Source organism: Oncorhynchus gorbuscha, linkage group LG04, assembly GCF_021184085.1.
Source record: "Oncorhynchus gorbuscha isolate QuinsamMale2020 ecotype Even-year linkage group LG04, OgorEven_v1.0, whole genome shotgun sequence".
Classification (NCBI taxonomy): Eukaryota; Metazoa; Chordata; class Actinopteri; order Salmoniformes; family Salmonidae; genus Oncorhynchus; species Oncorhynchus gorbuscha.
In genome coordinates this window covers 44753059-44770680 of record NC_060176.1, presented here as the reverse complement: position 1 = coordinate 44770680, position 17622 = coordinate 44753059, and the positions used below count along the sequence as shown (strand labels likewise).

Genomic DNA, 17622 nt, shown 5'->3' with positions numbered 1-17622 from the left:
AGCCTGTGATAAACTTCCATGTCACACTCACCAGTGCAGACTACCTGCTGTGCTGGGACATGGACAAGAGCGACTGTCTTCATGTTGTAATGTTAAAACCTGATGTATTGCAATGCTGACTGAGCTGTAGTCTTCATTATAAACTGGGTGGTTCGAGCCCTGAATGCTGATTGGCTGACAGCCATGGTATATCAGACTGCATACAATGGGAAAGAAAAACATTTATTTTTACTGCTCTAATTACATTGGTAACCCATTTATAATAGCAATAAGGCACTTCTGGGGTTTGTGATATATGACCAATATAACACGGCTAAGGGCTGTGTCCAGGCACAAAGACCTCCTTGGGCCTTATTGCTTAAATATACACTGAGTGTACCAAATATTAATATTCTTCCATGACATTGACTGACCCGGTGAATCCAGGTGAAAGCTATGATCTCTTATTGACGGCACTTGTTAAATCTACTTTAATCAGTGTAGATGAAGGGGAGAGACAGCTTAAAGAAGTAATTTTAAGCTTGAAATAACTGAGAGATGGATTGTGTATGTGTGCTATTCAGAAGGTGAATGGGCAAGACAAAAGATTTAAGTGCCTTTGAATGGGTTATGGTAATACGTGCCAGGGACACCGGTTTGTGCTCATCGGTTTGTGTCAAGAACTGCAGCGCTGCAGGGTTTTTCACGCTCAACAGTTTCCCATCTGTGTCAAGAATGGTCCACCACCCAAAGGACATCCAGCCAACTTGACACAGCTGTGGCAAGCATTGGAGTCAACATGGGCCAGCATCCCTGTGGAACGACACCTTGTAGAGTCCATGCCCAGACAAATTGAGGCTGTTCTGAGGGCAAAAGGGCTGGGTGTTATATTAGGAAGGTGTTCTTAACGTTTTGTACACTGGGTATTTGGTTCAATCACTTCACTTGATCGAATGTTCGAATTGCGCCCTCTACAGTAGGCTTTCGGGATTCACTGGTTTTACTGGTCAGTTGATTTAACCAATGTTTGAAGGGCTTAAACCCAAACCATCAAATGGGAAACGTGGACGGGCTTATTTTGAAGTAGGGGGAGCAATATTAGCATCACTACAGCAACATTCCGATTTTGCCTTCAAAATAAAGTCTGCGTTAAAACTCTGTATGTATAATACAAAATTAATAATTTTTACAGCTTTGCACATCGCATAATGTTAAAACTACATTACAATATTAAAACTAAAGAGAATTACTACTTTATATAAGATAAATAATATTATAAAGTGGGGCACAATGAGAAATGTTTGGAGCTTAAGTAAATCAAAGTAAAGAAGATATTCTACAGACCCTACTGGAGTCTATATATGGTGTTATTTCTTGGGGGGCTGAGTCCTAAATACTCTGCAACACTTTCTATTCCATCCACTCCATTCACTGCAATGCAATAGACCTGTAATAGACCTGTAATGTAGGCCTGTAATTGACATAAAGGCAAATAGAGAAAAAAACTATTCTATATGCCGATGTAAAAGTGGGGATGGGAATACTCAGTAGGGTCTGTAGAATCTACATATGGTGTTATTTCATGGGGGACTGAGGTCTAAATTCCCAGCAACACTTTCTACTCCACCCATTCTATCGGTCCCAATGCAATACACTGTAGGCCTATAATTGACATAATGGCAAATAGAGAAAAAAACTATTCTACGTGCAGAGGTAAAAGTGTGGTTGGGAGTACTCAGTACAGACTGTAGAAACCACCTTCAAATAATCTGGTGTTATCCAGGATCCTAAAGTCAATGCCTATATACAGTGCCTTCAGAAAGTATTCACACCCCTTGACTTATTCCACATTTTGTTGTTTTAAAATGGATTTAATTGTCATTGTTTTGTCGTCAACGATCTACACAAAATGCTCTGATGTTAAACATTGTCACGTTCTGACCTTAGTTCCTTTGATTTGTCTTTGTTTTAGTTATGGTCAGGGCGTGAGTTGGGTGGGTTTGTCTATGTTCCGTTTTCTTCGTTGTGTTTTGCGTTTGGCCTGGTATGGTTCTCAATCAGAGGCAGGTGTGGTTAGTTGTCTCTGATTGAGAATCATACTTAGGTAGCCTTTTCCCATTTGTGTTTCTTGGTTGTTTATTTTCTGTGTATGTGTGGTCCACACAGAACTGTTTCGGTTGGTTATTTCACGTGGCGTTTATTGTTTTGTTTTAGTGTTCGCTAGTTTTAATAAAGAGCATGAACACGTACCACGCTGCGCATTGGTCCTCCGATCCTCATCGGAGGAGGAGGAAGACAGCCGTTACAAACATATCTTGATTAGATAAGTATTCCACTCCCGGAGTCAATACATGTTAGAATAAGATGTGATTGCAGCTGTGAGTCTTTATGGGTAAGTCTTTAAGAACTTTCCACAACTGGATTGTGCAACATTATTATTTTATTTTCAAAATTCTGCAAGCCCTGTCAAATTGTTTGTTGATCATTACTAGACAATCATTTTCAGGTCTTGCCATAGATTTTCAAGCAGATTTAAGTCAACTGTAACTCGGACACTCAGGAACATTCACTGTCTTCTTGGTAAGCAACTCCAGTGTAAATTTGACCCTGTGTTTTGGATTATTGTCCTGCTGAAAGGTGAATTCATCTCCCAGTGTTTGGTGGAAAGCAGATTGAATCAGGTTGTCCTCTAGGATTTGGCCTGTGCTAAACTCTATTCCATTAACTTTATTATCCTGAATAACTCCTCAGTCCTTAACAACTACAAGCATACCCATGACATGATGCAGCCACCACTGTGCTTGAAAATATGGAGAGTGGTACTCAGTATTGTGTTGTATTGGATTTGCCCCAAAAATAACACTTTGTATTCAGATTTATTTTTAAATTGCTCTGTCACATTTTTTGTAGTATTACTGTAGTGCCTTGTTGAAACAGGTTGCATGTTTTAGAATATTTGTATTCTGTACAGGCTTCCTTCTTTTCACTCTGATTAAGCTAGCATTGTGGAGTAACTACAATGTTGTTGATCCATCCTCAGTTTTCTCCAATCAAAGCCATTAAACTCTGTAACGGTTTTAAAGTCACCATCGTCCTCATGGTGAAATCCCTGAGCGGTTTCCTTCCTCTCTGGCCAGTGAGTTAGGAAGGGTGCCTGTATCTTTGTAGTGACTGATTGCACTGATACACCATCCAAATAACTTCACCATGCTCAAAGGGAAATTAAATGATTGCTTTTTTATGTTTACCCATCTACCAATGGGTGCCCTTTGCGAGGCGTTGGAAAACCTTCTCGGAGGTGCAGGTAAGCATACCCATGACGACCTTTTAAAATACCTACCACTTCTTTCAGAATGAATCCTCTCAAATTCGTCACGAGTCAACGTTAACACACCATTGTTTGGAGTGGCAAGCCTGAATCCTAATGGCCTCATCTGACAACACACACTTCAGTGTATCCTCGTTTATTTCGATGTCAACTTCTCCATTTGCATGTTGCTCATCGGATTACGGTTTCCTCATCTGATACACCTCTACCACAGCGTTCTGTCTCTAAGTGGTATTATTCATTCCCAATACCTTGGGTGTCTGAGATTCGATTGGGCTTGCACCACTGACACGCCATCATGTGAACTCTTGGCTACATCAAGATGAAGATCAGTAGCAGGTTCTTTATCCTCAAAGGTGTGTACATTTTGCATATTAAATTAGCAGTCTGAGGGTCTTCTCTGAGCAGTTGACATTTAAACTCTCCAAGGGCAATAGATTTTGTACCTGAGACTCAGTTACATTCTCTGTTTGTACCCTTTTGTTTAATTTCACCTTGTCACTAGCAATAGAATGTATAAATGTGTCACAGTCCACTTTAAGACTAAATCAAATCAAATGATATTTGTAAGTAAAACGATGGCTGTAATTTGCAATAGCTGTACTTGAACTCAACACTATTCTGAGTTGCATAGAAAAGTAACAGATTCTACATCCTTTTGACAATCTAGAGATACGCCAACACAATCAGTGATACCAATTTGTACAGAAATCAAATTTATTTATATAGCCCTTCTGATATCTCAAAGTGCTGTACAGAAACCCAGCCTGAAACCCCAAACAGCAAGCAATGCAGGTGCAAGGGCACGGTGGCTAGGAAAAACTCCCTAGAAAGGCAGAAAACTAGGACTGGTGGCCAGTCCTCTTCTGGCTATGCCGGGTGGAGATTATAACAGAACATGGCCAAGATGTTCAAATGTTCATAAATGACTAGCATGGTCCAATAATAATAATCACAGTAGTTGTCGAGGGTGCAACAGGTCAGTACCTCTACCGCTCCTGCTGTCTCTAGAGTTGAAAACAGCAAGTCTGGGACAGGTAGCATGACCGGTGAACAGGTCAGGGTTCCATAGCCACAGGCAGAACAGTTGAAACTGGAGCAGCAGCACGGCCAGGTGGACTGCGGACAGCAAGGAGTCATCATGCCAGGTAGTCCTGAGGCATGGTCCTAGGGCTCAGGTCCTCCGAGAGAGAGAGAATTAGAGGGAGCATACTTAAATTAAATTCACACAAGACACCTGATAAGACCAGAGAAATACTCCATATATATAACAGACTGACTCTAGCCCCCTGGCACATAAACTACTGCAGCATAAATACTGGAGGCTGAGACAGGAGGGGTCAGGAGACACTGTGGCCCCATCCGATGATACCCCCGGACAGGGCCAAACAGGCAGGATATAACCCCACCCACTTTGCCAAAGCACAGCCCCCACACCATTAGAGGGATATCTTCAACCACCAACTTACCATCCTGAGACAAGGCCGAGTATAGCCCACAAAGATCTCTGCCACGGCACAACCCGAGGAGGGTGCCAACCCAGACAGGAAGACCATGTCAGTGACTAAACCCACTCAAGTGACGCACCCCTCCTAGGGACGGCATGGAAGAGCACCAGTAAGCTAGTGCTTTGATGCTTAAGTACATTTTAAACCCAATACTTTTCGACTTTTAATCAAGTAGAATATTACTGGGTGACTTTCACTTTTACTTGAGTCATTTTCTGTTAAGGTATCTTTACTTTTACTCAAGTATGACAATTGGTTACTTTTTTCCACCACTGCCATTAGTCTTTGACTGTGTGGCACTGACTTAAGTTTGTGCTGTCATCCTCATCTCCTCATCTCCTATCTCATTACATATGGATGACGGGCTCAAAGGTTTGGTCAAAACAAGACTTTGAATGTTACCACTATTCTTGTCACACATATTCCTAAGATTTTTGGCACTACCTTTAGTGACAATGGGCTTTCCGTTTGGCCATTGCAAAGTTTTGCCAACTTCCTTACATTGTGCTGCTTAACCGAATGTATTGCCATTGAAGTAGCATGAAAATCTAAAAATGTTATTTTATATAACTTTCTGATCCTCCCCAACATCCCTGTCACCCCCATACAATTTCAGTTTCAGATTTGGTGGTTCAACAGCATTATTTAAATGTATCATCTGTGTCAAATTGTTCAGGTCTATGTATTTATCAGTAGGTCACCACAGACAACAGCGTCACTATCAGTACAGTCAACTCCTACTATAGGTCCACTCTTTACCAGTCCCTCCACCAACACCAGACATCTGCGACCAACTATGTAATGCATATACATTGATTTGCATTGTGGCCAGTTTAATTTGCGGAATAAATGGCTTGCAACACTCTGTATTACTCAGTGCCCCATAAATGACACCAGATTCTATGGCCCCTACTGCAGGGATCATCAACTAGATTCAATCACTGGCCGATTTTTCTTTCTTGAGCGGATGGGCGGGGGCCGGAACATAATTACAAATCATTTGTACGCTATTAAATTGACCGGAAGAAGCCTAAAAATATATATTTGACTAAAACATAATAATTTCAAACCTTGCTTGCACACTGCCCTATCCCATCTGGACAAGAGGAATACCTATGTAAGAATGCTGTTCATTGTCTACAGCTCAGCATTCAACACCATAGTACCCTCCAAACTCATTAAGCTTGAGGCCCTGGGTCTCAACCCCGCCCTGTGCAACTGGGTCCTGGACTTCCTGACGGGCCGCCCCCACGGGGCAAAGAAAGGAAACAACATCTCCACTTCATTGAATCTCAACACTGGGGCCCCACAAGGGTGAGTGCTCAGCCCCCTCCTGTACTCCCTGTTCACCCATGACTGCGTGGTCATGCACACCTCCAACTCGATCATCAAGTTTGCAGACGACACAGCAGTAGTAAGCTTGATCACCAACAACGACAAGACAGCCTGTAGGGAGGAGGTGAGAGAACTTGGAGTGTGGTGTCAGGAAAACAACTTCTCACTCAAGGTCAACAAAACAAAGGAGATGATCGTGGACTTCAGGAAACAGCAGAGGGAGCACCTCCCCTCTCCACATCGACAGGACAGCAGTGGAGAAGGTGCAAAGTTAAGTTTCTCGGCATAAACATCACGGACAAACTGAAATGGTCCACCCACACAGACAGTGTGGCGAAGAAGGCGCAACAACGCTTCTTCAACCACAGGAGGCTGAAGAAATGTGGCTTGTCACCTAAAACCCTCACCAACTTTTACATATGCACAATTGAGAGCATCCTGTCGGGCTGTATCACCGTCTGGTTTGGCAACTGCACCGAACATAACCGCAGGGCTCTCCAGAGGGTGGTGCGGTCTGCACAATGCATCACCGGGGGCAAACTACCTGCCCTCCAGGACACCTACAGCACCCGATATCACAGGAAGGCCAAAAAGATCATCAAGGATAATACCAAGGACAACAACCACCCGAGCCACTGCCTCTACCACCGCTACCATCCAGAAGGCGAGGTCAGTACAGGTGCATCAAAGCTGGGACCAACAGCCATTACTAACACACAGAGGCTGCTGCCTACATACAGACTTGAAATAATTGGCCACTCTAACAAATGGATCACTAGTCACTTTATTAATACCACTTTAATAATGATGTTTACATATCTTGCATTATTCATCCCATATGTATATACTGTAATTTATACCATCTATTGCATCTTTCCTATACCGCTCAGTCATTGCTCATCCATATATTTATATGTACATATTCTTATTCCATCCTTTACTTAGATTTGTGTGTATTAGGTAGTTGTTGTGGAATTGTTAGGTTACTTGTTGATATTGCTGCACTGTCGGAACTAGAAGCACAAGCATTTCGCTACACTCGCAATAACATCTTCTAACCATGTGTATGTGACCAATAAAATTGGATTTGATCACGTATCTCTCTATTATGAGTGGGAATACTTGGGAACAGATTTCTTAAATTAAAATAACTTAGAGCAGATTTCCTGGTGTTTTTTTTACAGTATTTTATGTCCAACAATCAAAACAGTTTTTTTGTTGTGGTTTTCTTTTCTCAGAAGACTTGACAGCCAAATAAAACCAAAAGCGGCCGGTTGGGGAATCCTGCCCTACTGAGTACTCCCCACCCACTTTTACATGGGCACAAATAGCAGTTTTTTTCTCTTGTTATTTGCATTTGGGGGCATTTATTGACTTTGAAACTTTTTTAAACCCCACATTAAATGCAAATGCTACTTAAATATGAATCATTGTTGATGTTTAGACAATTATTTTTATACATCATGAATAAATACAGGTTAACGCTTTTCTACTATTACGAAATTCCGTGACCCGGAAGCACTTTTTTTAGTGTTGCTGACGGGATGCTGTTCTCCACCATGAATAAGTCTAATCGGTTTCGGATGGGCAGTTTTCAAATATTTGATTTAATGTTGAATCAGCGAAACATTCATGAATTAACATGTCGGTTTGCTGCTGTTCTTCTTTTAACCTGCCAGTGTCTGGCAGACGATGGATACGAGATGGATGACTTTTTGAAAAGGGAGTACTCTCTTACCAAACCATACCAAGGTAGGCTATCCAAACGCTTTGCTTGCGTTGGTTTCGCAATCAGTAACTATTGTTTTGCTCGCCAGACAATGTTCAGAAACATTTACGTTTGTAATGTACAAAAACACTATTGAGGTATTCAGCATATAAGTATAGTATTATTGTCTATACGATATGGGTATTGGCATAATAGTGTTAACTCAAGTAGCTAACAGTACAGGGTTGCCCAATCTCGGTCTTGGGGACGCCAAGGGGCGCACGTTTTGTTTATTGCCATATACTAATTAAAATAATCAGCTCATCAAGATTTTATTATTTGAATCAGCTATGTAGTGTTAGGGCAAAAAACACAAGTGACACCACGTCATGCAATTGCATTTGATTACACACACAACGGAAGCGGGTAGATTATTGACAGTAAAATAATAGGGTGTAGTTAACATTTTTGGAGCGTTGTGTAATTCAAAGTGGATCACCACATTAAACAACCATTTAGTATTGACATTATTGGTAAAATAAGTATTTTACAAATTGGTCCCTAGTCTAAAAGGTCTTGACAAATCCATATTTGCTCTCAAAGGTGAGCAAAGGTAATTTTCACATTGTTGTGATCTAATTGTGAGAACATTGGACAAAAATGTCCCTTTTTTTAAATGGCCTATATCAAGTTATACATATTGATTGATTGTGTGTGTGTGTGTGTGTGTGTAGGGTTGGGCTCCTCCAGTTCCTCTTATTGGGACCTGATGGGCAATGCCATGATCACCACTGAGCATGTGCGACTGACCCCTGACTTGCAGAGCAGACAAGGAGCAGTGTGGAGCCGCGTTGTAAGTTCAGCTCTTTCCATCCCGAAGTAAACACCAGCACACTGCTGCTTATCCTTGAACAACCTGAAACCCCTACTGCACGTAATACATCGTAGTCTATCTGTAGGCCTAGCAGACATGCCACAACGTATGGCAAACGCATCACCTCATTTGTAGTGACTATAACCGTCAACTAGGCCTATGCTTCCTGACTACATGTACAACTCTATAGCACATAGCATTTCGATATACTACGACCGCCAACATGCCACGCCACAACCGTCTTTTCCTCATTCCCCGTACTGTCTGTGTCTGTATGCGCTCCTACTGCAGCCCTGTTTCCTGCGGGACTGGGAGCTGCAGGTGCACTTTAAGATCCACGGCCACGGGAAGAAGAACCTGAATGGAGATGGAATGGCCCTGTGGTACACCAAAGAACGCATGCAGACTGGTACTGAGCTTGCACTGTCTAACACACAAACCAGGGTTACTTCCCAAAGTGCACAACTTTTGTCCACCGCCCATAGGGTACCATTTTGAGGGTACCATTTGGGACACACACCAAGGTTAAAAGATAGTCTCAAGTGTTGTGGTAATATTACAAGGATCTCAGCATGGTCTTCCTAAAGTGTTGACTGCCACCTTATCACCTGCAGGTCCTGTGTTTGGAAACATGAACCTCTTCACTGGCCTTGGAGTGTTTGTGGACACCTACCCCAATGAAAATAAGAACCATGAGGTATTACATTAACCCCCCATATGCTCACTCATACACACATACTCAAGGTGGACACCCCCAAAACGTATTAGTGATGGGAGTTTGTCTATTCCCAAACACTCAATCATGTATAATTGGTTTGGGTGTGCAATGTTGTGTGTTTACGCTGCGTCCTGTGTTTTCTTGCATCCCTCTTGGGCACACAGAAGAAGTACAATCCTTCGACTCAGGTAGCTACAGTAACCTATCAGCCAATCCCAGTCAACCTCTGGCTGAATTGAACAGTGCATGCTTATTTATTTCTATCCTCAACACTCCACCTATTTCATCATTGTTGACTAACCCACATCATGCATGTCACATCCCTATTGTGTCATGCAATATGTGATGTACGAATGCATTTAGTCACTGATTGTCTCTCAAATGGCCACATATTTTCTAAATAGGGGTCATTTCAAAAAGCCATGACACCCACCATCTCCGATTGTTCAGAAATAATTTCTGTAGTTAGAAATAAATACGATTAGCATTCCTGCAACAATTTCTGGTTAAATATAATTAGATCTCTGTGAAATTAAGATAATTGATTCCACCCAAATTTGAGATTTTAATTTTTTATTTAATAGGATTCATATAATATTCAATAGATATGGTAAATAACATTTGATTTGGACAACTTTTTTTTCTAACAATGAGTAAGACATGAGGAATCCAAAGAAATTGTACAAATCCACCACTAGATGGTGATGTTTATGAGTAATAATATTAGAATCCCTCAATGTTAAAGGGATAGTTTACCCAAATTACAGTCATCTTTTGGCGTCAGCTTTTCATTTTTTATTAATTTACAAATGAATAATTCTACTGACATTATGGGTTATAGTGTGTGTGCATACACGCAATAACCCATAATGTCAAGGTGGAGTTGTGTTTTTAGAAATGTTTACACACAATCTACTATATACATGTTGTTTGGGTCGGATTGGCGAGGGGGGGTCCATGGATGGCTTTTGACCATTTTCTGGATTCCTCATGTGAGTTATTCCTCACTCATTGTGAGAAAAAAAGTTTGGTCCAAGTCAGATGTTAGGTACTATATTTATTGAATATTATATGAATCCTGTTAATTAAAATTGGCCACTTTGGGTTCAATCAATTATCTTAATTTCTCAGAGACCAACTTAATCAACAAAATGTTTCAGGAATGTTAATATTTGTTTCTAACTGGAACAATTTCGGAACAATCAGAGATGGTGCTTGTCAATCCTCTTGCTTGTGCTTTTTAAGGTGGAATGACTTCTTTTGACCAAAGTAGTGCACTCCATAGTAAATAGGGTGCCATTTCAGATGCAACCACTGTGTTTTAAAGGGATAGTTAGCATTGGCTCACGAAACAACCCCTTAACTTCCTTCATACATAACAATGGTATCCATGAGTTCATCTGACTCTGGATAAGTGATCTCGCAGTATCCAGTCTCTCGCAGCATCCCCCTGGTCACTGATTGACATTATCAGCTGGCTCGTCACAACTTCCTCCGTCTCTGCAGAGGGTCTTTCCATACGTTTCTGGGATGGTGGGGAACGGGACTCTGGCTTATGAGCACGATCGTGATGGCCAGTCCACAGAGCTTGGCGGGTGCACAGCCCTGGTGCGCAACATCCCGCATGACACCTTCCTCCTCATCAAATACACCAAAAACCGACTGACGGTGAGAGAAACGCGCACAAAGCACCATGTTCAATAAAGTGTTCACTAACATTACATGTTTATTGATCTATGTTTGACCTCCTGACCTACAGATACAGATAGACGTTGACGGTAAACAGGAGTGGCAGGACTGTCTGGACCTTCCAGGGGTACGTCTACCTCGGGGCTACTTCTTTGGAGCCTCCTCTGTTACTGGAGACCTGTCAGGTACTGGGCCTCTATGAACATCTCAGAACAACACTGTTTTTGTGGTTCACCATTTGCATTCTTCTCACTGGTTTTTGAAACCTGTTCATGGCAATCGGATCTGTAATTTCTGAATGGAGAATGGTGGAGAGCCTGTGGTCGAGCGGTAACGCTGGAGACCTGGGTTTGATCCCCAAGTCCACCCTTCCTACTGTGCTTCCACTTTCCTGTCTCCCTCTGTTTCCAGCAGTCTGAATAAAGTGTGAAATGTTAAATGTTGGATTGTATTGATTTATGTGTGGCAGATAGCCTAGCGGTTAAGGGAGTTGGGCTAGTAACTGAAAGGTTGCTGGTTCTAATCCCTGAGCCAACTAGGTGAAAAATCTGTGGTTGTGCCCTTTAGCAAGGCAATTAGCCCTAATTGCTCCTGTAAGTCACTCTGGCTAAGAGTGTCTGCTAAATTACTAAAATGTCAAATGTATTTCTTCCTTCCTCTCATTTCCCAGACAACCATGATCTCATCTCTATGAAGCTGTACCAGCTGACTGTGGAGCGTACTCCGGAGGAAGAGGAGGAGGAAGAGCTCATCCCCAGTGTTGATAACTATGAGCACTTGAACAAAGGTAAGATGATACAAGTGAACAGTTTCACGTCTTGCACACATGGTTTGATTTTGTTTCAGAAAAGGTGTGATAATTGTTTTTGTCCGTCCAGTTTCAATTGAACTGTAGCATGAGGTCATTTTCCTTTCTTCATGGTTGTTTGTCTCTCATTACAGTGGAGGTGCAAGAAGAGGGGATGAGTGGAGTCCAGCTCTTCTTCACCATAGTCTTCTCTGTCATTGGTATCTTTGTACTGGGGGTGGTGGCAGTCGTCATGTATGGGCGCTGGAAGGAGAACAGCCGCAAACGCTTCTACTGAGAGGGAGAGCTGGGTAGTCTACGGCTCCGTCCCAAATGGCACCCTGTTCTCTTTATAGTGCACTACTTTTGACTAGGGGTCTAGTCAAAAGGAGTGCTCTCTGTAGGGAATAGGATGCCATTTGGGATGTCGTCTGAGGGATGCTCTATGTGAAGGAGCACAAATGAGGATGTAGATTTTGAAACATGCAACGAACATGCTGTCTGCCATACATAGCTTTACTACATAACAATTCCCTTACCTCAATAATACTTCAACTGCGACAAATGAACCGTTCTCGGACCATCTCAGTACAAATAAATCAAACGTGACCCTTTTTAATTTTTTAAAATATTTTTAAAATATACTGTGAGATTCATCTTTTTTTTGTCTTTTGTTTCACCTTAGTGTTTAACGTAGGAGGCCATGGCCTGTGAATTGCTGACACTGTTATCAGCAGACTGCACTCGCTTATATGCAGTGTGCATGATGGCTTCCAGCCTTTCTGTCATGTTCTGCCGTTGAGACTTCCGAATTGTTTGCACTGACATGAAATGCCCGTGAGAAGACTTGTATTGAGCTGCTGCCATAATAACGAAGTAATGAGAGAGAGAGAATTGTTCTCAGCAAAAGTACCTATAGCTCGGGACAGTTTAAGACCGGGGCCTTCAAGATCGTAATGAATCAAATTATATTGCTGGGGGAACTGATCTGAGTTCAGCAGTCCTACTCAGATGTTTTCTTGAATATGGGCCCAGGTATCGCAATGTACATGCTAATCCTCTAGTTCTATGTTTTGGTTCATGAGCTAACATTTGTCTCTTGGTTCTGTATTGCTGTGCTGTAACTACCATTTACCTACAGTTGAAGTCGGAAGTTGACATACACTTAGGTTGAAGTCACTAACTAATTTTTTAACCACTATAGTTTAGGCAAGTCGGTTAGGTCATCTACTTTGTGCATGACACAAGTCATTTTTCCTACAATTGTTTACAGACAGATTATTTCACTTATAATTCACTGTATCACAATTCCAGTGGGTCAGAAGTTTACATACACTAAGTTGACTGTGCCTTTAAACAGCTTGGAAAATTCCAGAAAATGATGTCATGGCTTTAGAAGCTTCTGATAAGCTAATTGACATAATTTGAGTCAATTGGAGGTGTACCTGTGGATGTATTTCAAGGCCTACCTTCAAACTCAGTGCCTCTTTGCTTGACATGGGAAAATCAAAAGAAATCAGCCAAGACCTCAGAAAAACAATTGTAGACCTCCACAAGTCTGGTTCATCCTTGGGAGCAATTTCCAAATGCCTGAAGGTACCATGTTCATCTGTACAAACAATGGTACACAAGTATAAACGCCATGGGATCACGCAGCTGTCATACCACTCAGGAAGGAGACACGTTCTGTCTCCTAGAGATAAACATACTTTGGTGCAAAAAGTACAAATCAATAGCAAAGGACCTTGTGAAGATGCTGCAGGAAACGGGTACATAAGTATGTATATCCACAGTAAAACGAGTCCTATATCGACATAACCTGAAAGGCCGCTCAGCAAGGAAGAAGCCACTGCTCAAAAACCGCCATAAAAAGCCAGACAATGATTTTTCAACTGCACATGGAGAAATGTCCTCTGGTCTGATAAAACAAAAATGGAACTGTTTGGCCATAATGACCGTTTTTGTTTGGAGGAAAAGGGGGAGGCATGCAAGCCGACGCACACCATCGTAACCGTGAAGCACGGGGGTGGCAGCATGTTGTGGGGATACATGGCTGCAGGATGGACTGGTGCATGTCACAAAATAGATGGCATCACAAGGATGGAAAACAATGTGGCTATATTGAAGCAACATCTCGAGACATCAGTCAGGAAGTTAAAGCTTGGTTGCAAATGAGTCTTCCAAATGGACAATGACCCCAAGTATACTTCCAATGTTATGGCTTAAGAACAACAAAGTCAAGGTATTGGAGTGGCCATCACAAAGCCCTGACCTCAATCCCATTGACAATTTGTTGTCAGAAAAAGTGTGTGCGAGCAAGGAGGCCTACAAACCTGACTCAGTTACACCAGCTGTGTCAGGAGGAATGGGCCAAAATTCACCCAATCTATTGCGGAAAGCTTGTGGAAGGCTACCTAAAACGTTTGATCTAAGTTAAACTATTTTAAATGCAATGCTACCAAACACTAATTGAGTGTATGTAAACCCACTGGGAATGTGACGAAAGAAATAAAAGCTGAAAAAATTCATTCTCTCTACTATTAATCTGACATTTCACATTCTTAAAAAATAAAGTGGTGATCCTAACTGACCTAAGACAGGGAGTTTTTACAAAGATGAAATGTCAGGAGTTTTGAAAAACTGAGTTTAAATGTATTTGTTGAAGGTGTATGTAAACTTCTGACTTCAACTGTATCATACTGTACGGGGTACTGGATTGTTTTCTCTGAAACGCTCTACCCTCTTTTGTAAGTTGTTAACCTGTTGTCCACCAGCTATCATCTCAAGCACAGATATCAAAACCGATCATCTCACCTGTGGCATATATAGATATATCTCAAAAATATAAATGCAACTATTTTACTGCGGTACAGTTCATAGAAGACATCAGTCAATTTAAATATAATCAGTAGGCCCAAATCTACGGATTTCACATGACTGTGCAGGACCAGCCAATCAGAATGTGTTTTTCCCCATAAAAGGGCTTTATTGCAGACAGAAATACTCCTTTGTTTCATCAACTGTCCGGGTGGCTGGTCTCAAAAGATCCTACAGGTGAAGACGGTGGAGGTCCTGGGCTGGTGTGATTACATGGTCCTGGGCTGGTGTGGTTATGAGTCCGATTGGACATACTGCCAAATTCTCTTGAACATTAAATTCTTTGGTAACAGCTCTGGAGGACATTCATGCGGTCAGCATGCCAAATTCATGCTCCCTCAACTTGAGACATCTGCCATTGTGATGTGTGACAACTGCATATTTTAGAGTGGCCTTTTTATTGTCCTCAGCACAAGGTGCTATGTAACGACGTACCACACCTGTCAGGTGGATGGATTATCTTGGAAAAGGAGAAATGCTCACTAACAGGGATGTAAACAAATTTGTGCACAAAATTTAAGAAGCTTTTTGTGCATATGGAACATTTCTGGGATCTTTTATTTCAGCTCATGAAACAACACTTTACATGTTGCGTTTTATATTTTTGTTCAGTATATTAATTCTAATTAATAATGTCATCCTATATTTACCTTTTATGATTGATCAAATGTCTGTTGTTCACCTGTGAAAGTTTGTTGGTTGTTTTCTATGTTGACAATGTTTTTAAAACATATTATTGTTATGGAAAAACTGTACATTATCCATCCACGGTGTCATTGAGCCTCGTGGCTAAACTTTAATTCCAAAATAAGATAAAGTAGCCTAACGGTTGGTTTGTAATCAGTTACAATACCAATCCTCTCCAGGCACTTATTTTCTGGTGCCTTACCTGGGTCGTATTCATTAATGCAAACCGTAGTAAAACTGTTTTGCAATGGAAACCGCTTAGAGCATTTGGGTTAACATTGCAAAAAGTTTTGCTACGGTATGCACAAATGAATGTCAGTCTCTAAAAGGTTAAAGGTCGTACGTGAGAGTCCAGGGCCGGCCCTGGGCATAAGCGACGCAGGTGGTCGCCGGCTGCTAGGGGTTCCCCCGACCCAATCATTAAAATTGTGTATTTTTATTTTAAGGTCTCAACTTACTGTTGAACGCAATATCGAAATTTGGTTGTGCATCGGTAGTTTTACTCGTGTCATTCAATTAATTAGCCCATGGCAGCAAAAAAAGATTATTGGTAAATTAATCTGTCCAGCTATCTATGTCTGAATTACTGACCGGGAACAAAGGGCAGGGGCCTCATTTAACAACCATGCATACATTTCTTACTAATGTCTGGCATTTGTGGGAAGTCAAGGATTTGCATATGCAACAAATTTGTTGGGGTTTATCACACTGTCACAGGCAACATACTGTGCACGTTGTTTTTATAAATCGGAGCCATACTATGTTTGTTTGCGTGCTACAACCCCACCTGGAAAATGTCCACCTGGAACAAGAGTTTCTAAAAGAAAGCACAATGGCAAATTTGATCACATTTCTGTAGAGGCGTGGGCAGAATGTTTTAATATTTTTCAGGAAAGAAATGCATGCCGCCTATAGCAAGTGCCAAACACTGGATATACCCTCCTTTTGCATAAAATAAACATTATACATCATGGTGATATGTGATCTGCTTACTAACTGCATCTGTTTTATCATTAGGCCTGCTTTTGAATGTTTTTATTAGCCTACCATTGTTATAATTCCCGTGCATCAAATACCTCCATTTTCCCCAAAATAGCAATATTTGCTCGCAATACAGTTGATCAACCACTAGTTGTGTGCGTGGTTTGAGATTTGTGTGACTATAGGCCCACTTTCCTGTCATGTTCAAAATGGATAAATACCAACCTTTGCGGGAAAACTGAAGTATGCAGGTTTGGAGGCTTGTTGTTGTGCACACACCTTGATAAATCAAGCCCCAGGGGCCCTGACCTCCAGGGAGCTCCTAGTCACTCAAATATCATATTTACATGCCATGTCATGGAAAAATGTGTGGTATTTCAGGAAATGTATTTTAAAATGTATCTCCGCCTCATGGCAAAATGTATAGAATTGCAAAAAAATAGCTTTAAAACTGCAACCTTTTCTCTACACCCCATGGCAAATCTCCCCTAGGGCCCCCAAAAGGGTAGGGGCCCTGTGTGAAACTCCAGCGCTGTATTTCTGTCAGTTCATGATGAAGCAACGTGACTATTTCAATCTTTATTTTGGTGTAATGAAAATGTGAATGCTGTTTGGCTTCTGTCAAAATGTAAAATTCTTGGAAATCTACAGTTGTAAAATATTATCTTGTTGGTCTATATGAGTAGAATGTGCACTGTAGTGCTCTTGTGTCAAATCTTTTTTGAATAAAAATGTCTATGACATTCTTTCTCATTTGGAAACGTCCTCCTTTGCCAAATGTCTATTTACCCCTCTTAGTGTTCTTAGACTGGTGTGACTAGGTGAAGAAGGAGGCATACTCCGGTTATGTATTGATAAAATATATTTGTAATACTGTAAACTAAGTAATTACCTCTTTAGCCAAGGGCGGAAGGTGACGATGACTGGTGTTTCTGTTGACAGTAGATCATCTGGCATCCAGTAGATGATCAGGTGAAAGGGACTCCTTCCAGTCCACTCAAACTCTGTAAATGTATAGAAAAGGCAGGTCCTTGCCATCTACAGTATTTGCATACAGTCTATTCATTGTTCTGGCATTTACTTGTTGTAAGTTAAAACATGTTGACGCTGTGTATAGTGGGGCGGGCTCTACTGTCAGGTAGTACACTTAG

The 17622-nt window shown here is 41.4% G+C and overlaps 1 protein-coding gene across 2 annotated transcripts; it reads left to right on the top strand.

Moving 5' to 3' along the window:
- Positions 1–7668: 7668 nt before the first annotated feature.
- Positions 7669–13259, top strand: lman2lb (lectin, mannose-binding 2-like b). Of its 2 annotated transcripts, XM_046345217.1 has the most exons (9): positions 7672–7902; positions 8593–8711; positions 9024–9141; positions 9347–9429; positions 9615–9638; positions 10957–11118; positions 11210–11324; positions 11810–11926; positions 12082–13259. In XM_046345217.1, the coding sequence occupies exons 1-9, from the start codon at positions 7695–7697 to the stop codon at positions 12222–12224; spliced, it is 1089 nt and encodes a 362-aa protein (XP_046201173.1). In that variant the 5' UTR covers positions 7672–7694; the 3' UTR covers positions 12225–13259. The 2 variants fall into 2 exon arrangements, with proteins under 2 accessions (XP_046201174.1, XP_046201173.1); XM_046345218.1 differs by lacking the exon at positions 9615–9638 and having other exon boundaries at positions 7669–7902.
- Positions 13260–17622: the final 4363 nt, after the last annotated feature.